At 47.7% G+C, this 23927-nt stretch overlaps 1 protein-coding gene across 1 annotated transcript; it reads left to right on the top strand.

Moving 5' to 3' along the window:
• The first annotated feature begins 2079 nt into the window (after nucleotides 1-2079).
• Cdhr1 (cadherin-related family member 1) lies at nucleotides 2080-21963 on the top strand. Its single transcript, NM_053572.2, has 17 exons — nucleotides 2080-2334; nucleotides 2890-2985; nucleotides 3856-4001; nucleotides 5024-5074; nucleotides 6245-6334; nucleotides 8316-8402; nucleotides 9605-9721; nucleotides 10784-10927; nucleotides 11276-11354; nucleotides 12610-12710; nucleotides 14416-14619; nucleotides 15071-15223; nucleotides 16957-17121; nucleotides 17658-17725; nucleotides 18316-18544; nucleotides 19150-19407; nucleotides 19932-21963. Exons 1-17 carry the CDS (start codon nucleotides 2280-2282, stop codon nucleotides 20466-20468), a joined length of 2580 nt encoding a protein of 859 aa, NP_446024.1. The 5' UTR covers nucleotides 2080-2279; the 3' UTR covers nucleotides 20469-21963.
• The last annotated feature ends 1964 nt before the right edge of the window (nucleotides 21964-23927 follow it).

The following is a 23927-nucleotide window of genomic DNA, read 5'->3' as shown; positions in this document are numbered from 1 at the left end:
AAAGGCATACAGGAGGCCATGTAGGGAGGCCCAGGAAGATAAAAAAGCTAATGAGTCACCCTAAAAGGTGAGGGTCAGTGAAAGTGATGTGCATGAAGCTGCCCAGAACCACAGGGTAGGGACCAAGCCTTGAGTTCTCTTTCCAGAGACATTAAACCAAGCCCTCCAGGTAGCCCAGACTCGCTAGACTGCAAGGTCAAGATTATGGTGCATAAACTAGGTGGTGGTGGTGCATGCCTGGAATCCCAGCACTTGGGAGGCAGAGACTGGCAAATTTCTGTGAGTTCAAGGCCAGCCTTGTCTACAGAGTGAGTTCCAGGACAGCTAAGGCTACCCAGTAAAACCACAAAAAAAAAAACAAAACAAACAAAGAAACAAAACAATAACAACAAAAAGAAGACTATGGTGCATAATCAGAGCCACCAGGAAGAGCTGCTGTTTTCATGTGTTCTGAGGACAGGGCCGTGTCTAGGGCAGCCATCTGCCCATGCCAGTTACCTGAGACTTGCCTGATGTCAGTATTGAAAGTCTTGCTTTCCTGGAAACCCCTGAGTCATAGGCATACGCAGATGAATGGCTGCCCCTCCTCCAGAGCTTGTACATTTGTGGGCATGCCAGTCTCTCTAAGAAAAACAAAAAAGAGTCTAAGTATGAAATTGCAGCTATGGACTGAGGAGTGGGCAGTCTAAAGCTGCAGTAGCTATGTGACTATGTACCTAACCCACACAGAGTTTCAATTTGAAAGCCAGCCCAAGTCTGATGAGACTCCAACCTCTGCCCTTCATTGGTTGGGTGAGCCTAGGATAGTGACTTGCCTTCTCTTGGCTTTAAAGTTTTCCTTTGTAAAGCATGGGCGCACACACGCACGCACGCACGTACGCACGCACGCATGCACGCTCATGCACAAAGCATATGACCAACACATCTCTGTCTTTCTCCAGTGCAAGTCCATTGTTAGAATGAACTGAGAGCAGAGAAATCAGACGCCTGTAGGAGCCTCCTAGGGAGGAGTTGGTGGAAAAGCTGCAGAGAGAACCAGGTCTTCTCAGAATGTCAGCAAGACACCTGCCTCGGGAACCCTTAAGTCCGAGTAATCTCCAGCAAACCTTTTCCCACGCTCTATATAGGACCTAGCTTTGTCCCAACATCTCGAAAAACAAAGATGCAGAAATACTTGTGTGATTTTCTGTACACATTCTCAGTCAAAGTCCCAGCAGAATCCATACAAAGGCTTGTGGTCAGAATACCCAAAACTTGCCCCACTTTCTTGGTGTGCTGATTCAGCTCCTCCTATCCTCTGAATCCCTGATTCTTGGCTAAGAGATCACGCCCAAGGGGTGTGCGTGATCCGCTTCCTTGAAGTACCCCGAGAGGGAGGATCTGGGACCTCCGCGGAACTTGTAGAGGGTCTCCTTTGACTAAGGGCACAGCATCCCAGGAGAAGCTATGAACGCAACCTGGTTTCAAGTTATCACTCAAGTTGGGGAAAATACTTCACCCCCAACTGATGAATGGGCCAAAAAGAGGAGGAGGGTATAAGGGATATCTCTGCTCACGCTACCGTGTTAGAGAAGAAGGAGGGTTTAATCTAGGAAGAGTCCTGGACTTTCCTGCGTCCCTACACCATTCCGGACACACCCTCTCTACCCTTGTTCTTTTGGCCAAAACTAAAGAACGTGTTTGATTGCCAAGGCGATGCCGCTTCCTAACATCCTTTCTTGTCTCTCAATGCCTACCCCTCCATCCTGAAAGAGCTGTTTCTCTGCTCGCTATTTAATTTCCACGAGTGCTTTGATCAGAGAGGTCTTGATCCCCACAAAACAAGGTAAATAAATCAGGAAGATCCCTGCGCAGCCGGAGGGAGCCACACCAAACCACAGAAAAACCCGAATTTCTTGTGGCTTGTTCAAAGTAGTCTAGGGGCAGGCAGTTTCTTCTGTGCAGAGCTCCACCTCTGCACTCAGTGCTCCTGGGTTGCTAGGGCAGAGAGGGCGTGGTAGGAGGGAGGTAGTCTTGTCACGCCTCCCGCCCGCCGCTCTAAGCTGGTCCCAGTAATTGGTCTCATTAGTAACCTGACCGGAGCCATCCAGCTGTGCGGATTCGAGAGCACTGTCATCCGCTTAGCGCCTTCGCACCACCCGCGCTCCCTCCCTCCCTCCACTGCCACCGCCACCGTCACCCACAACGTCGCCTCTGCTCTCCTACCGAGCTCAGGGCATGCTCCGAGGTCCAGCTCCCGGCCTCGGCAGTGGCCAGGCTTTCGACCCTTCCGCGGAGACATGAGGCGTGGCCCACAGGTTGCCCTGGTCCTGGGGCTGCTGTGCATTTACCTAGGTGAGCGGCGAGGGCCCTGGAGGGTGGGCGTCGGTACCCCCCAGGGGAATGCGAGGACGGAGGCTGCATTGTCCAATTGCAGACCTCAGGAAGGAGGCAGGTTTCCCGCCGCGAGGCAGGATGATGGGATTAGTCCCTGGGCACTTCTTCAGAGACTTAGAGGCAGCATCCCGGCAGGCTCCCAGCTCTGCCACTAGATGTTTTGTCTCCTTCAAACTCACAGCGAGTTTGAAGCAGGGGGGCTGCTTGAAGCAAGGGGTCTGAGGGAAGGCAAGAAGTATGACCTTGGCCGGATACACTGCCTCTCTCTAGGCTCTTAGATAGGATAGGATTGTCCGTTAGCTTGTTTCTAAGTGCCTGCCATAAAATGTGTCCCTGAAGAGCTTGAGCTCAGCCCAAGCATACCTTCCCCAGGCGCCCTAGGGAGAAGCTCCTTGAAGGGAGTCAAACCTCTCCTTTTCATTAGCTGGGACCAGACAGGCGACTTTGTTGGTGTCAAGCTCCCTCAGGTTGTCTGGGTGTCTGTTTGTCCTTCTCTCTTCATTCTTTTCCTAGCCCAGGCCAACTTTGCCCCTCACTTCTTTGACAATGGAGTGGGCAGCACCAACGGAAACATGGCCCTGTTCAGCCTCCCAGAAGACACTCCTGTAGGTAAGAAATAGCTTTGGCCATATCAGCCATTCCAGGTCTCCCGGAGGGAGTTTCCCCCAGAGGGCAAACTCACCTCCCCAGAACTCAGTGACACCACTCACTCGTGACTCCCTCTGGCATGCGCATGCCACACGGTGTTGTCTCCCTGTTGTCTCCCGTGGGTACCCTGTTTGTGCTCTGAAGGCCCCAGGGTAATGGCAAAGAAGGTCACTGCTGCCATGGTGACCTAAACCGGACCCCTGGTGGAGACTGGGATGGGGTCTTTCGATGATGGGGTTGGCTGGCTCTCTCAGAAACTTGGTGCTCCTTAGGGGGTGACCTTGAACAAGCAAACATATTTGCATGTACAAGCCTACTGTATTTAGGATTCAAACCCAGACAAGAACTTTTAACCAGCTGAGAGTGGTGGGGAATTGAGAGGAAGGGTTCATACTCCTACTTTACCTTGTCATGATTCATCCTCGGAAGAGAGCAGAACAGAGGAGCTTGCATTTGGAAATCCCTGAAGAGCCAGGCCCTTCACTGGGAAGCAGTCAACCCCCTCCTGGGAGTGTCTGTGCCTTACTCCACCTAGTTTCTGATCCCAAGAACCCCTCTAGTCTCAGTGTCTGGGAGAGAACTCATTCCAGGCAGAGGGGAAGTTGGTACCATTAGATACCTCCTTCATAGGCTGTATTACAGATCCCAATCTGTGAAGTGGCTAATGAGAACATCTGAGGACTTTGAGGAAGAAAGATTAGTAGGAAGCAGGCAGCATGGCTGAGGACCTCGGCACTGAATATTAGTAGTTGACTCTCTAATCTCTGACCGTCGCTGTTTTCAGGAAAAGTTGGGTCCCCGGGTCCAGATGTTCCCTTTGTCTCCTTCCAGGTTCTCATGTGTACACGCTAAATGGGACTGACCCTGAGGGAGACCCTATCTCCTACCATATCAGCTTTGACCCCAGCACTAGAAGTGTCTTTTCTGTTGACCCCAATTTTGGAAACATCACCCTGGTGGAAGAGCTGGACAGAGAGGTATAAACAAGTAGAGGGGGAAATTGGGCCACTGCTTGTTAATGTTCAGACACCTCTGTGCTGCTTCCTGTGGAAGAGGGTGTAAGGGAGGGGGTGATCCCCATACTGCAGCTGTGCCCCTAGACTGTTTCTCATGAGCAAAGACTTCCTTATTCTTCTGGTGTGAATAGTGGCAATCCCTTTAATGGGACCTGTTAGCTTTGCTTATCTTTAGACATGCTTAACTAAAAAAATTGTGTTTAAAAAGTTTCTGAAATAACCTCCCTTAGAGCGGGATTTTAAGCCTAACCTTGGAGGAGCTCCCACAAACCACAGGGAGCACCACAGACTGGGCTAGAGAGAAAGTGAAAGAGTGCATCTGACTTTAGAAAACAACACTGATTCTGGACACTTCTGAACCCTGGAATAATGGAACTTGGGTTTCCTTTCCCTTCCCTTTCGAACATAACCCCACCCGAGCTGTGGAGCTACTGCTGTTTCCGATTCTACAGTAAAACCTACTGACCACAGGTCAGCAGAGGGAACAGAGAGGCTGTGGGGAAGAGCGCTCAGCACTGCGGTGCGGGCTTCCTGACAGATCACTGCCAGCACACTGCCCTGCGTATGTGTGGATCTAGTAACTTCCCGAGATCCCACCAAGTCCTAGGAAACACTTGTGACATAAACATGGACCGTTGCCAAATCCTGGAGTGTGGAGAGACGTGGGAGGGTAGAGGAGACGTGAAGAGGACTCCTCTCTTGAGTCCAGCAGGGTTGCCCCTCTTGTTTCTCAAGCAAGACAACATCCGCTGGGGACACAAGGAACCCTCTGGCAATCTGAGAACTCTGGACACCCAGAGCATCCCCAGATAAGGTCTTAAGTGTGGCAAGAAGGAGCTTCATAGGCCTTGCATACTCTTACCTTGTTCAGCTCCTGGGCTCCCTAAAACAGACTTCTCTGACAGGGGTGCAGTTTGGCACAGCCTTAAGCAGCTCTTGGCTTTTCAGAATCTACACACTCACTCAATACCTTTGCTTCACAGAGAGAGGATGAGATAGAAGCCATCATCAGCATCTCCGACGGCCTGAACCTGGTGAGTCGGTCTTCCTCAGACAGTGCTCTGGCCTGAAGTGGGTATGGTTCCCCTTCCAGCTGTGTGACTCCCTGATCAAAGCAAAGCCAGGACAGTGAAGACCTACTCGAAGCACCCACATCTGAGGGACATAGTGAGACCATAGGTGAAGGAAGGCAAGAGACAAGTAGAGACCAAGACTTCTGAGCTTCACGTTACCATGCGTCTTCTCACACCCGTTCCCTCATTCTCTGTCTGCCACTGTCTGCCGCTGTCTGCCACTGTCTGCTGCTGGCTCTTGGCTCCTGGGTGCCAGGTGTTCTTCCTCACCCCACCTCACCCCCCACCCCCACAACCACCACTTTCTGCCAGCCGCTTCAATGTTGACAGGATTACAACAGTCCTCAGAGGGCTCCCTGACCACCCAATCTGCATTTAAAGTGCTGTCACAGCTTTCACTGTGAAACCTAAGCCTGGCGGCCCTCCAATTGTGAAAGCACTGACAGCTGGCCCTCACCTCCCCCAGGATGAAATCCAAGTCACCCTGCAAGGCCTCCCTGTAGGTGCCATCTGCTTCTCCCAACCCTTCTCCCCATCCATCCATCCATCCATCCATCCATCCATCCATCCATCCAGTGTTTACTGTACTCTGAACTCCCTGTGTGCCCCTCTCCTCTTGGCTTTGCACATTGACACTGACTTCCTGGCTCACTTGTGACTCTTCACTCTGGCAAAGTCACTTGAGGATTGACACCTCCTATCCCAGGGGCTCCCAGCTGTCCACCACCCAATTAAGGCTCCTTGCAAGGCGTGTGGGCGCAGCATTCAGCATGAAGGGCATGTTGGCACTGGTTATAGTCACAAACTACCTCAGTGGTTCTCTTTAGGGGATTGCTCTCAGGACTCATGTATTACATTGTCATTCTAAATGCTATCTCTAAGCACTGATTTCTGCTCATATCTAAGCCACTGTGGTCCCTGAAATATCCCATCAAAGGGTTCAGTTCCTACAGTGCTTACTTGTCATTGAGGGATTGCCTAACAATATTGTTTGCATGAATAAACAAAAGGAGGGACGGAGAGAGGGAGAAAGGGAGGGAGAGGGAAGATACACCTGGGCACATTAGAAGCTGTTATTTTTACTCCCAAGAAGGTCTTCCTGCCTCAACTGCTGACCCTTCTACTCCACAGGTGGCAGAGAAAGTTGTGATAGTGGTGACAGATGCCAATGATGAAGCACCCAGGTTCCTCCAGGAGCCTTACAACATCCTGGTTCCAGAGGTGAGTAAGAGATCTCTGGAAAGGGATGAAGCTCCCACATGGGCCCACGGCTTGACCTCAGACTGCCCTATGACCTGTGCAGGGGACAGGGCCCTGAGTATAGCACACCTGTCCATTACTCATTGCTCCCAATTGCTATTTTCACTCTGATTGTAAGTGCACAGTCATTGTAGACATTTTATATGTGTTTTTAAAGCCCTCCACTTTGAGATCTCTCTAAATTTGGGGTATTTCTTTTTTAATATTTTTCCATGTGTGGTTATAGGGTTTTTAGCTCCTTTTGCCTGACTTAAAAGATGCTTCTGAATCCAGTTTTTCGTTTCTCTATAACAGAATTCCATTCCTTCAGTATCAAGCTTAGGTCATTAGCATCATTTTCATAGCTTCTGTCAAGTGAACGGCCCATCAGACACAGATAGAACCAAGAATTCCCTTAGATTTCTATACTCAAGCATTAAATTTCTACTTCCATAAAATATCAACCTTTAATTACAGCTTTTAGAAATATTTACTTATTATTGTACATGCGTGTGTCCATGTGTGTATCACATAGATACGGGACCTTTACAGGCCAGAAGTAGGGTCAAGTCTCCTGAAACTGGACTTAGAGATGACTCTTGGCTGTCACGTGGGTGTTGGGAACTAAACCCATGTCCTTTGCAAGACTCAGTGCTCTAATCCACTTAGCTATTTTTCTAGCCAAATACAGACATCTTTTCCCCCTTTAATTTTGATTGCTTTTAATCTGGACATGATGATACATATCTGTAGTCTTATTTCCTGGGAATCAAGAGTATTGCCAAAAGGTGTCACCAAAACCAAAAGGTTTTGGGCTTTTTGTTTTTGGGACAGCTTCGCTATGTAGCAAGAATGACCTTGAATTCTGGTCCTCCTGTCTCCACTTCAGATCATTTTGTCTTCTGACTGGGGGTGAAGTCCAGTGCCATAAAACTAGCCAATATTGATTGGGACTCTGTATGTCCTCTAGTACAAAAAGAATTCTTAAGATGGAGTAAAAAATTTGAAGTTACTCTACTGAGTCACACACATAAACTCTTTTAAATTTTTTTATTATTTATTTTTATGAGCATAGCGTTTCACGTGAATGCGTATCTGTGCACCACATGTGCACAGTGTCCTAAAAGGCCAGTGTTACAGATGGTTGTGAGCACCATATGGGTCCCAAATCGAACCCAGGTCCTCAGGAAGAAGTCACTCATTTCTTATGTTTCCAAAAGAAAAAGACCAAAAGGTCACCTTGTTTATTTATTCTCTGCTCTATGGTACAAGAGAAAAATTGTCTCCTCTCTAACGTTTACAAAGGGGGCACTCACATAGATTACTGGCTAGAAGCTAGCAATCTCGATGATCTGAGTTTGATCCCTAAGACCTACAAGACTGAAAGAGAGAATGTGCTCCTGCAAGTTGTCCTCTGACCTGCATAAAAGTGCTATGGATTGGGCACAAGTGCGCGCGCGCACACACACACACACACACACACACACACACACAACACATACACACACATGCACACGCACAAATACACGCATGCTTCAGAAACATGTTTTCTAAGTCAAGTCAGTGGTGGAAGATACTCCATTCTTGCTGTTAACCATGTATGTGTTCTCTGATGATCCTGAATATGTCCATGTTTATGATCCTGAATATGAGCTTTGCCTTTGTTTATAAATTAATATTTTCTTTTAAATCCTTTAGCACTTAGTGGCCTAGTATTTTCTTCTCTCCCCTTGAGGACATCCTCGGCCCTCTTGGCTTGTCTCCTGTCCCTTCCTTTGCCTTGTATCCACTCCCTCAGACCCGCTGTCCCTGTCCCCCTCCATTCTTGTTGGATGCTTTGTTTGTCACTGCCCCTCACTAATCTTTGATCAGCCATGACCCCTCAGTTCCATGGCCCCCATGCCTCTGCCTCCTCCACCATCTTGTCACTCACACTGACACATCTCTGTGTATGACCCCTCAGAACACACCTGCTGGGAGCAGCATCTTTAAGGTACAGGCAGAGGACAAGGACACAGGCTCTGGAGGCAGTGTCACCTACTTCCTTCAGGTAAGATGGGACACACAGGATGCATCCAGAGCTTTGAGATGGGGAGGGTACCTGAGTGTCTTCTACTCCCTCACCAGCTAACTCCCATACACCCACTAGTGCCTCTTCTCCAGGGTACTCCACAGGTGCAAAAAGCACAAGAAAGAGGAACTCTTCCTCTCATAGGCCCATCTTGGCTACCTCAGAGTTGGCCTACCCCTACCTCTAGGATTCTGGGCCCCTCAGCTCTCTACTTTCCCCATTCCTTTCCTTAAAGAAATCCTGGACATTTAGCGCCCACACAGGATGCAAGAAGTCCATTTAGAACTGAAATAGTCAATAGGAAAAGGAGGAGAATAAACCACGCTGAAAAGAGGGCCAGGATGCCCCAGTGCTCACTCCCATCCATTCTCTCTGTGTTGGCAAAGATGGAGGCTTTTCTCCTGAACCTCTGCCTTCTCCTGGTCTCCTAAGAGCTGCTGTCCACCCTCTCACGGCTGCTGTTTTTGTGCGGTGCCTCCTCCCTTTCTTTCCACATTCGGTCAACTGCTCTCAGAATTCTCAAAGTAATACAGCCTCATGGCGAAACCTACAAGTCCTAGAGAAACCCTCTGAACTCATAGGAGTTAGGGAGGAGCCCCATAAACACACACAGACCACTCATAGTCCCCCAACACGTTCCTTCACTCTTCTACCTCAGCTTTCTCAGGTTTAAGCCGGGAATGAGAAACATTGGTTTGCTTAGTCAACTAACATGTAACTCTCCAATTACGGTCTCTGGAGCCTATGTACTGATTCTCCCCAACTGGAAGAGACCCTGAGCCAGAGGCGAGTGCTTTTACATCCTGGTTACTCACCATCTCCTGTCACACATATGATTACCACAGACCTGGTGTGGTTTGAAGGTCCCACCTCTCTCTCTCTCTTGCTACCACACTTAATCTCCAGCTTCAACAAAGTTAGAGCACTCTTTGAATGTTTCTTCCTGCCACGAGCCAGCAGGATTTTCTTGGGGGGAATGAGATGCTTTTGACTGAGGGTAGAAAGCCCCAAGCAAAACTAGTGAAGGAAAACCTCAAGTTCAGACAGGTTCAGTTCTTGAACGTGGAATCTAAGCCTGAAAGCCAATGCAAGGAAGACCAACGACTCATTCAGTAGTCAGAGCAAGCGCTCTTGGTGTAGTCTGTTTTCTCCCTGAGTTCAGCTGCTCCCCAACTTTACAGAGCCTACACTCCTCCAAGTTCACCGTAGACCGTCACAGCGGGGTGCTGCGACTCCAGGCTGGGGCCACACTGGACTATGAGAAGTCGAGGGCTCATTTCATCACTGTGGTTGCCAAGGTAACAAAGGAAGATACAATGGTACTTCAGCCTTTGCTAGGTTGGAGCTCAGTGAGGTTCTATGAAGGAGCAGGGATTTTCAAGAGCGAAACACATAATATGGGTAAAGAGGGACCAGAAGGCAACTGCTTTGAATCTCTTCTGCTTGAACACATTTTCTAGGAAGGCTGGTGTTGTTAGCCTAGAGAGACCACATTTCCCTCTGAGAGTTATCATACAACTCCTTAGAAACTTAAATGTTAGGTCCTTTCATAGAGGAGACAGCCATGACACAGATATTTGTGTCCCTCTCAGAAGCCCCACTGACTCTCTATCTCTCTTGCTGGCCTGACTGGCTCGAGAGACTCTTCTTTCTTGTGTGACCAGCTACCTTCTCTGAACTCAGTTTCCTCATGTCCCCATTACTGAAAATTAATGAAGACTCTCATTTCAGTTTATGAAGCACACCATGGGAGGTTGGGAGTTAGCAGGTCCTCAGTCAAGCCTCTTGCACAAGGGAGAAGGAAAACCCAGTTGTCCTATTAGGCCTGTTGGATTCTTCTGCATCAGTCCCCTTTCAGATCACTGCTTTCCTATGGGCCACCCTCCTATAGTCTGTACCAGGAGACTGGGTACCATTCTACCTGCTAGCTGCTACTTCCCTTACTCTTAAGCAGAGAAAGGCCCAAGTCATATTCCTGGGATGCTATGGTCCTTAGCATAGACTGGACATATGGAAAGTTCTTAGAAATTACGTGAGACTTGGTTTTCAGCTAGGAGTAGGAATTTAGGTCTGGTTCCTCCTCCTAATCACTCATCATACATAATGTACCTGGAGAGTTAATTAATCCTGTATCCAAGAAACCTGCCAGACACTTGCCTTAAAAATTCCATGCATCATTGCTTTGGCATGGGCAACAGCACTGAGAAAGGAGAATGGGCCCCAGAGACCCAAGAACAAATAGGCACTAAAAGTGCCCAGCTGGCTTCACACCCAGGGGGAGGCCGGAGTCCCATTCAAGTGGAGCTTGTTACCCTGAGGACAGCTTGTCTTCATCCTTCTCTGGACCGATTCCTCCCCAGGATGGTGGGGGCAGGCTTCGAGGAGCTGATGTGGTGTTCTCAGCCACCACGACTGTCACCATCAATGTGGAAGATGTTCAGGACACAGCCCCTATATTCGTGGGTACACCCTACTATGGTTATGTGTACGAAGACACCCTTCCGGTGAGTGGTTGAATCTCTCAGCCAGTGTTTCCTGTGTGACTCCCTGGGACTACCTTGAGGATGACTGAACTCACCACCAGTCTCCCCTCAAAGCAAATGGATAAGAGTTAGTTAGGAGGCAAAGAGTTTCTGCAAACTCACACTTTGATCCTGGGGGCAGGGAGTGGTGAAGTTCACTCAGATGGTTCCTTCAGCCCTGGGAGGACATAGCAGGGTCACCTTATGGGGCCCAAAACCTAACTCTTTTCCTGAGTGGGATGATACCTCTTGTCCAGGATGGGGCAGTGTTGGGTTAGGGGAGAAACCCTCATTACTAACAACCTCAGAGAGTGGTTCCTGTTCTCCAAGGGCTCAGAGGTGCTGACGGTGGTTGCCATAGATGGAGACCGAGGCAAACCCAACCACATCCTCTATAGGCTCTTGAATGGTAAGTGAGGGTAGCTCTCTGCCTTGTTTCCTCACCTATGGGAGGGAAACGACAGGAAGCTGGTGCAGGGGGTGGGGGGTGGGTCTAGTCCCCTCAGATGACAACTTTGCTCTATCCCTGCTTGTCATTATATCCAGAGAAGAAAGAGAGAGAGGGAGAGGGAGAGGGAGAGGGTGAGGGAGAGGGAGAGGGAGAGGGAGAGGGAGAGGGTGAGGGAGAGGGAGAGGGAGAGGGAGAGGGAGAGAGAGAGAGAGAGAGAGAGAGAACCGCAGGCTCCTGAGAGCCATGTGCACTCTCTTTGCCCTGGACATGGTCACCAATGGCATGTGTAGCCACATTTCTCACACTTTAAGAACTGATATGTTTGTTCTCACTCTCTTTGACTGGGGCAGAAAATCAAATGCATTAGATACAATGACATTGTGGCATTTCCATAGCACCAGGCCTGGGTGTTGAAAACTGAGGTTCAGAGGAGCTAATAGACACTGTCTACTTCGTGATTTTACAAAGTCAGATAACTCTGGAATGTTCTCTTAATATAACTGGACTATTGCCAAGCAACAGCAGTGTCCCTGGGGTGAGCTCCACAACCCTTAGGAAACCATGTCAGATCCTAGATGCATTCACAGCTGTAATTTCCCCGAGACACACTGGAACACAAGAGTTCAAATCAAAACATGCCCATGACCATCCAGAAATCACCCATGCATGGGCTCTTTTTCCAGGCATCTTCCCTCACCCCACCTCTGAAACCATCTTCCAGCTATAGGCCACTCACCCCATGCCCTGTCCTTACCTCTCGGCTACACCCTCCACCTTCAAGCTGCTTCCTATCTTTTCCTCTTCCCTCCTTCCACTCCTCTCCACCATCTTCCTTTTCTTATATCACACACACACACACACACACACACACACCCTCTCCACCATCTTCCTTTTCTTATATCACACACACACACACACACACACACACACACACACACACACACACACACACACACACACACAAGAAAAGGGACATGAGATAGATTCTGAGAGCAGTAAAAACAAGTTTGAATCTAGATCTGTACTTCTTCACTGGCTGGGGGACCTTAAACAAGTCCCTCTAAGACTCAGTTTCCTCACTGGCAAGACGCAGAGGGTTACAGTATTATAGTCTATGAGAAGCCCCGTCCACTGTGAGATACCAGAGGAATATGTGATATGACTCCCTTGCTTATGACCTAATGCTAAACTGCAGGATGTTTTTCTGTGACAGAGAGTGATGGACTCTTTGAAATTAATGAGACATCTGGAGCCATCTCCGTCCTTCAGAGCCCTGCCCAGCTCCGAAGAGAGGTGTATGAGCTTCATGTACAGGTGATGCTCCACTAGTCTGGCTTGCCCCACCCACTTGTTAGTCCTAGAGAGCAGCAAATGTGATGGGAGCCAAGGGCTCAATCTGGGGAGGGATGGAAACATTCCTCTAAGGAACCTGCATCAGGCTGCAGAAAGCACTTGCAGAGAGGAACATGCGAACAAGCAGGAGTAATGAGAATGCAGAAGGAGCATTGTGTCATGGGGTTGGCCCTGGATTCAGTACAAGAAGAGAAAGCTAGATGCATTCTAAGCAGGAGCAGGCCATCAACACAAACATGTACATTCCTCATGCTCTTGACTGTGAATGGGATATGACCAGTTACCACTAAGCTCCCACTTCTGTAACTTTCTCAGCCATGATTAACGGTTCCTGAAACAGTGAGCAGGGACAAACCCCTTTCTTCCCCAAGTTTCATTTAGCCAGGGTGTTATGTGACAGCAACAGGTGTGGAGGGACCGAGATATTCAGGATAGCTATGGAGGGACCAAGATATCCCCCACCCCAGGATGGTTGTGTCAAGAGAGGAGCTGCTGGCAAAATTCACATCTGCAGAGCATCAGAGGTTAAGGGAGAGGAGGATGTGGGAGGAGTTGGAAGAAACAGCAGGGCCTGAAGAAGTCAATAAGAACTTGCCAAGAGCTGAGTCATGTAACCTAGGCTGTTGAGCCCTCTGACGCTAACCGGTGTGAAAACTCTAAATGTGGAAGGGTGAGGACTGAACGGGGTAGGATGGAAGGACAGCATGCAGAGGCTTCTGAGGAGGAGTAAGCTATAGACAGGTGTGGCAAGGGGACTTCAAGGGTCACCTTAGAGCAGCAGTTCTCAACCTGTGGGTCACAGCTACCAAAAGACCATCAGGAACCACAGATATTCACACTGTGATTCATAACATTAGCAAAATTACAGTTACGAAGTAGCAGTGAAAATAATGTTATGGTTGGGAGATCACCACAACATGAGGAACTATATTAAAAGGTTGCAGCATTAGGAGGGTTGAGGAACAGCGCTTCAGATTATCTTTGTAGAAGTAGCATATCCTTATACAACACAGGAAAGAGGCCCTAGCAAAGGGATGTTCGTCACAAGTTTTGTGGGGTACCTATGAATACTCAAGGCCCACAAAAAGGGATATTTGACACAAGTTTCATGGGTTGCCTATGAACATTTAGTCTTGACTTTATAGCCTATATCATCTAGATAATGCCTCATGAGAAATCATATTTAATTTAGTCGTTTAAGACAGTATAAAGTCATATATAACAGTGTGTGTGTGGTGGGGAGGAAGTCCAGCTTGACTGGAACTTGGATTCCAAGGTCATTGACATAGCTGCCATCAGATACTCAGGGTTGGGATCTCATTGAAGGCTTGGGTGGAGAAGGACTGGTTTTCTGCTCACTTGGTTTTGGTATGACCCAGTTACTTGATGGCTGTTGCCTGTGGAGTACAGGTAGCTCCTTATCCCATCCATTGCCTCTCTAGCATAGCTGCCTGTTTCACGAAAGCCTTGGGAAAGAGAAACTCTGCCAGCAAAATGGAATTATAATCTCTTATAATCTAATCATGCTGTCTGTCAAAAGCAAGTTGTCAGGCTGAGTCACACTTAGAGAGACCAATTACAAGGGTATGAACACCAGGACGAGAAATTCTTAGGACCAGTAACAGTCTGCCTGCCACACAGCCATAGCCATCTGTCCCCATCATAGGTGACAGAGGTCAACTCTTCAGGAAGCCCAGCTGCTCAGTCCACAGTCCCAGTGATCATCAGGATCGTGGACCTCAACAACCACCCTCCAACCTTCTATGGAGAGAGCGGGCCCCAGAACAAGTTTGAACTATCTATGTTTGAGCACCCGCCCCAGGGGGAAATCCTCCGTGGACTCAAGATCACTGTCAATGACTCTGACCAGGTGTGTGTTCATGCCCTTGAAATTGACTAGGTCTATGTCCAATGCTAGGTTTCAGTGAGAGGGCCTAGGCAAGTCACAGAATGAATAAAACACTGTGGTGTAGCTAGCAGAGGGATGGTAACCAAACCCATACTATTCGCTTGCCCATCATCAGTTACAAAGTAAAAGCCAGTCCGAGAAAGGCCCTCTCCATCTGACCTTTCAGTTGCACATCTGTAAATGTCTCTGCCTCCTCCTATGTGGTGAACAGAACTGGGCCTTACTAATTTCTTACCTTGCTTAATTTTCATGTCCTGATAAGTCTGATCCTTAATTAACTCACTTTTACAGAGAAAAATTACACACTGCTGAGGGTAAAGATCATGTAAGGGCTCTACACCTAGCTCAAATATATGATGCCTCTTTATTCTCCTTTATCGTCTATTTCCTCTCTTCAAACTATATCGCTCAGGGAGCCAATGCCAAATTCAACTTACGGCTGGTGGGACCTGGAGGCATCTTTCGAGTGGTGCCACAGACAGTCCTGAATGAAGCCCAAGTGACCATCATAGTGGAAAACTCAGCTGCCATTGACTTTGAAAAGTCTAAGTCGTTAACCTTCAAGGTAGGTTATGCTTTGCCCTGCATGGTTAGTTGGGCTGGGCTAGCTCACACCACTGTCTGAATTCAAGGTGGGGTATCATCATCATCTCCATACATGAATGGCTCTACTTAGTCTGGCCCCAGAGTCTCTGAGCATCCTATGGGCATGTGAACAGTAGGAGGTAGGCTGAGGGTGAGGGTGGAGATTTCCCCACACCCAGCAACGTGCTCATGGCCTCACCCTCATTGAGGTACCAGTTTCTAAATCACCACTGACTCAGGAATGTAAGGCTGGGGAGTCAAGGGTGCACTACCAATATAGTATGCTGTGAAAATGGATGGAGAGAGAGAAATTATCAAACGCAGTTTCTCATGTGCCTTTGCATTTATCGTCTGTTCCAATGACAATCTGAACAGAAGTAGAGAAGTATATTCCTTTGATGTCATTTATAATTATGTAAAACTATGAAATATATATGTATATATATGTATATATATTTCATATATATATATAAAATGCTTACCATATATTGACATGGAAGGAATATATTAATGAAAAGAAAAAATATGTACTTCAATAATATTATTTAACTCATCTTTACTTAAAATTCTATATACTCACAGGGTATATAGCCAGCATCATGCTAAAAAGTGAGACACTAAAAGCTTTGTCTGAAGTTGGGAATAAACAGGAATGAGCGCTGTCACGAAGACGATTTACCTCAACGTTCAGAATGACATCATTTTCAGACAGAGGAAACAAGAGCTGCAATTGTTAGAAAGGAGGTGAAAAGGAGTATTATTGTCTTTTTAGACATCACATGATTGTTTTCTTAGACAAATCTAAGAGAAACGATCGAAAGACTCAGAAATAAAGCAAAATCACAACCCAGAGTCAGCGCTCTAAACCCAGAAAGTTTCTTATGGCTGGAATGAGAGGAGGGGGCGGGGAATGTGAACATGGTGGGATAAAAGACACTAATGCAAAAGGAACTAGTACAGCATTCTGAGGAATAACCCTAAGGAGAACTATGCAGAACTTGATGAAACATGCAAGCTTTCCCAGCGGGATCTAAGGAAGCCAAGGATAGACAGCTGCTCCTGGCTTTAAAAATGCAAATTGTCCCCAAGTTACTGAAGGCTTTAATGCCACCCAGCCATCCCTTGCTGGTTTTGCTTGTGGGTTTGTGTCTGTTTGTTTGTTTGTTTGTTTTTTCTGACAGAGCGTTGTCGTATAGCCAAGGCTGACCTGGAGCTCACTGTGTAACCCAGCCTGACCTCAAACTCATAATCCTCCTGCCTCTGTATCTTGAGTCATGGGATAATAAGCATGTGCTACTGTGGCTTATCTAGAATTTCCTTTGGTGAGAAAATCATACTGGTTTGTATCTGGAGAAATTTGTAAGAACAAGTAGAATTTGGATTACAATGCGGTACGTAGATCTGTAGATAAAGAAAACAATGGCAACACCCGGCCAGAGTACTAATGGGAGTGATAAGGACACTAGCATTGAGACGATCAAAGGAGGCATGATGCAAGCAAGACTGTGGAGACGGTGTCAGGGCTAGCCCAGCAGGAGCCAGAAAAAGGAAACATTGCAGTCAGACCCAGACTCAAATAAAACAACACTAAAGCAACAGAGGTGGAGAGATGAGCAGATGAGCCCATGGCTGAAAGATGACAGGTGGTATGTATGGGGCTCGTGATGGGTTATCTGCCCACCCCGACAAGTGTGTTTCTGGATCTTTCTCCAGCTCCTGGCCATTGAAGTGAACACCCCGGAGAAGTTCAGCTCCACAGCAGACATTGTGATCCAGCTTCTGGACACCAATGATAATGTTCCCAAGTTCACCTCTCACTACTACATCGCCAGGATCCCAGAGAATGTTCCAGGGGGCTCCAATGTGGTGGCTGTCACAGTAGGTTTGGGGGCTGACTCATAAGGTCTACAGTCAATAGGTGTCATCTTGAACAGGCTCCTCCCTTCCTCTTAGTCTCTCATTCTCCATCTAATGATAGTCTGTGTCTTCCCACACACATCAGGGTCCAGATGAGGGAAGCATCTTGTATCCTGGCAGAAGGTGCAGTCTCTTAATCTATTCATGGAGTATCTCCTCACCTTTGCCATGAGTTATAGAAGTGGCTAGGCTTCTAGAACTGCTGGTGATAATGGGGATGTACGTGCAAACCCCAAGCACAGGGCCCAAAGCCCATCCCCTTCTCCCTCTCATCTGTGAAAGAATAACCGTCTCCTGGATATGAACCCTTTGGGTTCTCTCACGTTTTATACCTCCCAGAAGAAAACTAGGGTACAGAGAGGCCTTCAGGCTACTCGCTCCCCTGCTGGGTGTACCCCAGACTCTGACAGCTTTCTTTTGCAAGCTGCCTTCAGCTACAGGAACTACCACTTGCCTCACCACTGTGCCGAAGCCAGTAGGAGCTTTTTGTCTTCCAGGCTGTGGATCCAGATACAGGACCATGGGGCAAAGTCCAGTATTCCATTTATGGGACCGGATCAGACCTGTAAGTAGATCTGGAGGCCCAGACAAAGATGTAGGCAAAGAGTTTATGAGACTCTGGGTGAAGGGATTCTTGTTTGTGGCGGGAAGGACCTGGAGAAGGATAAGAGCTAAATTAGGGAGGTAAGCATCCCAAAGTACAGGGTAGAGGGGTCAGGAATGGAAGGAACCATGGAGAGCCTGAGATAAAGATAAGGGAAACACTTCTGAGGGGACTGGAAAAGAAGGTTGTGGTCATAGCCTGGAGCATAAGGTGATCAGGGATAGCCTGGAGCTTGGGGAAGGGTAGCAGGCCAGGGGTAAGGAGCACAGGCTGAGTTTCGGGTTGTTGACCTCAATAGTCAACAGCTAGATCTGCCTCAAAGAGGCAGATCATAAGGATTGGGAGGAGCAGGTTCCGGGATCCTTGGAGAAGTTGCCCAATGTCTTTTGGACTTTTGCATATACCTTAGCAGGCATTCATATGAGTGCACGTGTGTGTGTGTGTGTGTGTGTGTGTGTGTGTGTGTGTGTGTGTGTGTGTATGAAGAGGCATGAGCATGAATGCACAAGTGTGCATGAGTTCCTGTGTTTTCTCCTTCCTATGTCCTGCAGCTTCTTGATTCACCCATCCACTGGGCTTATCTACACTCAGCCCTGGGCCAGCCTGGATGCTGAGGGCACTTCGAGGTACAACTTTTATGTGAAGGCAGAAGACATGGATGGGAGGTACAGCCTGGCTGAGGTGTTTGTCACTCTGTTGGATGTCAATGACCACTACCCCCAGTTTGTACAGAGTGTCCAGGAGAAGACGATGGTGCTGGGGACCCCACTGAAAATTGAGGTAGGTATTAGAGGCAGCTGAGCACCCCTGACTGGCCACAAGAATTGATCTTAAACTTATCCTGCTAAGGGCAATAGACTACATGACATTTTATATGGCTTCTTTGCCACCTCAACTAGAAAACGCTAAGAATGAAGACATTATTTGAATTTGAGGTTCAGAGGGCTTGAATGTTGGCCTTGCCTGAATTCATGACTGATCTGCCTGACTTCAAAGCATGCTAGTCCCACAGTACACTGTCTTCTCAGTGGAGAATAGGCATGCATTCTGAATCCTAGCAGACTTGTTTTGAATGATAGATATCCTCCTTCCACCTCGTCCTGGACCAGCCACTTGGCATTCAAGCTTTCATCAATGCACATATAACAAGCCACCAACGCCCACTCCATAGACTTGTTCTGAGAGCAAAGCCACATAATACAGTATAGAATCAAACATGGACCATGGCTCACAGTAGCACATACTTTCTCCTTCCCCAACTCTATCTACTGCAAATCATATCTGAATCCTTTTCCATCAACCCAGAAAGCCCCACTATGTATACTGATTTAGCTAATGTGCACAAATATCTTCCCAAGTGCTTTCCCCCTCTTTTTCTCTCTCAGGCCACAGACCAGGATGCAGAGGAACCAAACAACTTGGTCGACTACTCCATTACCCGTGCAGAGCCAGTCAACGTGTTTGACATAGATGCACACACAGGGGAGATCAGGCTCAAGAATTCCATCCGCTCCTTGGAGGCCCTACACAACATTACACCCAGCGGGGAATACTCATGGTCCCTACAGGTGCAGGCCAAGGACCGAGGATCTCCATCTTTCAGCACAACAGCCTTACTCAAGATCGACATCACAGACACAGAGGTGAGTATGATGCTGTGGTCAGGAAAAGGGGGTGGAGAGCAACTTCTGTCAAAGGATACTGAATTCTACCAAGGAGTTGCTGTGAAATCAAACCCATAGGATTGGGAATCAAGTTGAAATTCTGATTACAATATTAACTAGTGGTGTGGCTCTGGGTTTTCTAAGCCTCCATTACCTTTCCCGTGTTGAAAGGGAGAAATAAAACCATTCATTATGAGTAGTTCTCAGCTCAGTGGCAGGAATTCATCACATATGAAGTCCCTGGTTCATTTGGGTTTATGGGTCTCCCTGTAATCAAAGACAAGCAATATTCTGCTACTTAAAGAGAACACTCCATGAAAGTAGGAGTTTGGAATCTGAAGGAGGTTACTGTGGTCTGTTGTGGTTTAGTTTGCCTGAGGGTCTCAAAGGGGTGCCTTGGGGCAGGATGCTTAACCTGTCAGACTTAGGGAAGCTCACACAACCACTGTTCTTCAGGGGATAGGATGAAGTGGCTGAACACAGGGGCTGGCTTTCTCTTCCAGAGGCTGTCCAGAAGCTCCATGGCTGCCTTCCTGATTCAGACCAAGGACAATCCCATGAAGGCCGTGGGTGTACTGGCTGGTGTCATGGCCATTGTTGTGGCCATAACCGTCCTCATCTCCACAGCCACCTTCTGGCGTAACAAGAAGTCTAACAAGGTCCTGCCTGTGCGGCGTGTGCTCCGTAGAAGGCCCAGCCCTGCACCCCACACAGTACGAATAGAATGGCTCAAATTCCGGAGGGCCAAGGCTGCTTCCAAGTTTATACTCAAAGAGGATCCTCCCAATGAGAACTGCAATAACAGCAGAGTGGGAGTCACGGTGCCCCCAAGAGCTCCAGCTCTCCCACCGCCCCCCAAAATGGCATCCAGTACAGTGGCCCAACAGACAGTGCCTACTGTCTCTGGATCCCTTACCCCACAGCCATCCCAACAGTTACCCACACCCAAACCCCTGGGAGGCCCTGCTCAGTCTTCTTTGGTGTCAGAGCTCAAGCAAAAGTTTGAGAAGAAGAGTTTAGGTAACAAGGCTTATGTCTAGAGTGTGCCCCATAATTTTTCTCTTCCTTCCCCCAATACTGACCCTGAAGGTCACCCCTATTTTGTATAACGTTGTAACACTGTATACAGGGCTCTGCAAAGGGCTTTGGGTGAGGGATGCCTCAGACTGATTTGGCAAATACATACCCACTGTTCAATTCCTTGGCATAGCTATAATGCTCTCTATTCGTCAGAGAATAGAAGCGCATAAGGAGTCAAGTCTGTGCATTTCTACCCACCAACCCTACATCCCACAATCACTGGAGTCCTTCTGGGGCCTTGTCATCCTTAGTTGAGAAGAAGGGCCCCTGAGCATGAATAACAAGACTGGCAAGAGTCTAGATCTCCAAGCTTCAGCCAACAAGCAGGTCGAAGGAGGCTGGTTCTCAACTAAAGTTGAAAGTCAGTGAGCTTTGTGGGATGCAGAGACACAAATACAGGCAAAGAAAAGGACTGAAACGCTCTGAAAGCTGGTGCTGACTGTGTCCGAAGCCAGTGAACAATAGAATTAGCATCCAGATAAGAGGTGTAAAGTGAGCTCTTCCTAGACTGAGAGCAGAAATCTCCAGCCTCCCCTGAAGAGACCAGGCAAGGTGGTAGGTGTACATCAGATTTGAGCTCAGAGAATGCATCCATTTTGATCCAGCCCTTCTCGTATCACGTGACCTTGCGGATAAAGTTTAAACTCCTATTGTCTTCTTCCTTGTCCGTGAGATGAAGAAAGCAAACCCTAAGAAAGCAGCTTTAAGCAAGTGCGAAGCAGCAGGATTACAAAGTATTTGTTGGAAGCCAGTTCTCTGGCTACATCTCATGAAGAAAGTATTAACACCCAGGAGGGACTATGTTGAGTCACAGCCTGATAATGGCTTTCCCCTAACTCACACAGCTTCCCTTCCGTCCCCACTTTCCTCCACGTCACTGTCACAAAGAACCAGAATCAGGCAGTAAGCTCCAGTCCAAGTTATTTTGACTCAGACAGGGAAATGAATCTCCTAGGGTTATTGGCTCCGTGCACACAGTAAATCGGTGGCAGGGATTGGTCTGAGAGCTTCTATTCCACACTCTTTCTCTCATTGGAATATATCTTATTTATATGCGATACTCCCGAAGAGGGAAATCCTGCAAACTGGAAGATTCTGGTGTTCTTTTGAGAAAACATTAAGGAAATATATATATACTCACTCTATGAAGCTCTCTAGAATTCCACAGTTATGGATGTGGTCAGAGTGTATGAACATGTGTTTTTCTTGATCTCCCCCACCCCCTATCCCCAGTCTGTGTTTGGAGGTGTTACACAGACGTGTGGATGTTCAGAGTCCTGATCTGTAGGTCTGTAGTCACTGGCCCGCACAGTATTGAGGGACAGGCACTAACCTGCTAAAGACCAGCCTGGAAATTGCTGCGCTGGATCGTTTGCTACCACAGGGAGTTCAGCATCTGATAATATGTTGCTAACCTCTTCTGTAAATGGTAAATAAAATCTATTATTCAAAGGAGAAGCTGACCACCTCATCCTTTTGTGTTTATGTTTATTGTTTTGTGGAGACCCATATCCTTGACTCACAGCTCATTCTGTGGGTGATGTTGCGCCTAACCTCCATCCTGACACTGAGGGATTTTTGCATCGTTTTGTCTAAATTGTCTGCCTACATTTTTTTTCTCCATCTTTATTAAATTGGTTATTTATTTACATTTCAATTGTTATTCCCTTTCCCGGTTTCCAGGCCAACATCCCCCTAATCCCTCCCCTTCCCTTCTATATAGGTGTTCCCCTCCCCATCCTCCCCCCATTACCACCCTCCCACTAACAATCACGTTCACTGGGGGTTCAGTCTTGGCAGGACCAAGGGCTTCCCCTTCCACTGGTGCTCTTACTAGGCTACCTATGCGGTTGGAGCCCAGGGTCAGTCCATGTATAGTCTTTGGGTAATGTCTGCCTACATCTTAATTACCACACTTTCACAGACCTTGTTTGTTCTGTACTTAAATTCTACTTCCCCCCCTGCTCCCCGCCCCAATCAAGAAGAATCCAATCAGGATTGCTTGAAGGAAGAAATAGGTCTGGAACATGGACTAATGACTCTTAGGGGAGCCCAGCAGGGACGGGTTTTATAAGGCCTTGTGTGTAGGGCAGCCAGAAAAGCAGTTTGTCCTGGGGAATGGGGAATGAAAACCTCTGGACTAGAAGTTCAGCTCAGCACTGTGGTCCTTAGCAGCAGGGTGGGGTACTTTATGGACAAACTCAGGAACTTGACCCAAGGAGAGCCACTCTTAGAAGGGACCGTGGAAGCAGAAAGGGCCTAGTAGCCAACATGAGCCTACTGGGAGAAAGGAGGATAGACCAAACAGTAAGATCAGTAAATGTGGTCAGTACTGGAGGAGACCCCATCAGTGGGGTGACACTTGCCAAATCTCACAGTGTTAGGATGTGGCAAGTTGAAGGACAGACAACTGAGGTAGGCCCAGATCTATAGTCTAGCTTGATGTTAGGTTTCCAAAAGGGTAGGAAGAAGGCAGCAACAGCAGATGGGAATGACCCCCCCCCCTTTCTAACGACTATGACTGGAGCATTAACCCTATGCCCAATCAGTAAGAGTGATTCTAAATGATCGAAAGCCGTTTTTCCTTCTCTGTGAGCCTAGACTTGTATGCATGTGTGGGTTCTTGTGTGTGTATGCAGGTACAACAGGGGAGGGGTGGTACCCACGCACATGAGGAGTTTAGTGGCCAACTTCAGCTGTCTCTTTCAATTACTGTCCACTTGCTTATTGAAATAGGGTCTCTTGCTTTTCCCTGAAGTTTTCCCATTCCACTAGACTAGCTGGCCAGCAAGCTCTATGATCAGCCTATCTGTGACTTTCTGGGTTTACAAACGTGCTCCATAATGCCAGCCTGATTTTTCAAATGTGGCTCTGGAGATCAAAATCAGGTCTTCTTGCTTGCATAGCAAACACTTCACTGACTGAGCTATCCTCCCAGCCCTCTGAGCTCAGGCTCTCTAGTGTTATGAACTGAAAAGGTGTTTTCACAGTTTGACAGTGTTGTAACTTGAACTCAGATTTTACTACTTATGTGTGACTTTGTGCAAAAGACCAAGGCTGTCTGGGTCTCACTTTTCTCATCAGTATAGGGTGCAAAGACTTATTGCTCTGAGAACGTAAGAGCTAATATATGCTAACACCTAGTGTCTGCTTTGTAGCTACCAATAGAAGTTCAGCTGCTATTCTTAGTCAGATAGGAAACGTCTGAAGATGGCTTGCTGTGGCCCATTTACAAAAGCACATGTCCTAGAGGAGAGGATCTTTGTATGCAACATGGATGGTCCTCAAAGAAGGGTTAAGGGCAAGTGAAAAGACTTTGAGGAAAACAGGTAGACACCATATCATCCATCTGAAACACGTGGCCTGTGCTTTGGCATACTCGTCACTCTAAGCAAAAAGTGACAAGATGTCACCAAGAG

The sequence above is a fragment of the Rattus norvegicus genome, chromosome 16, assembly GCF_036323735.1.
Source record: "Rattus norvegicus strain BN/NHsdMcwi chromosome 16, GRCr8, whole genome shotgun sequence".
Classification (NCBI taxonomy): Eukaryota; Metazoa; Chordata; class Mammalia; order Rodentia; family Muridae; genus Rattus; species Rattus norvegicus.
Note: the sequence above shows the minus strand (reverse complement) of the source record. Positions and strands in the feature narration are given on the sequence as shown.

Coding starts and splice junctions, on each gene's coding strand:
- Cdhr1 (NM_053572.2), top strand. CDS start 2,280: ATGAGGCGTGGCCCACAGGTTGCCCTGGTCCTGGGGCTGCTGTGCATT. Junction 15,224..16,956: donor CTAAGTCGTTAACCTTCAAG/GTAGGTTATGCT, acceptor ATCTTTCTCCAG/CTCCTGGCCATTGAAGTGAA. Junction 17,122..17,657: donor CCAATGTGGTGGCTGTCACA/GTAGGTTTGGGG, acceptor TTTGTCTTCCAG/GCTGTGGATCCAGATACAGG.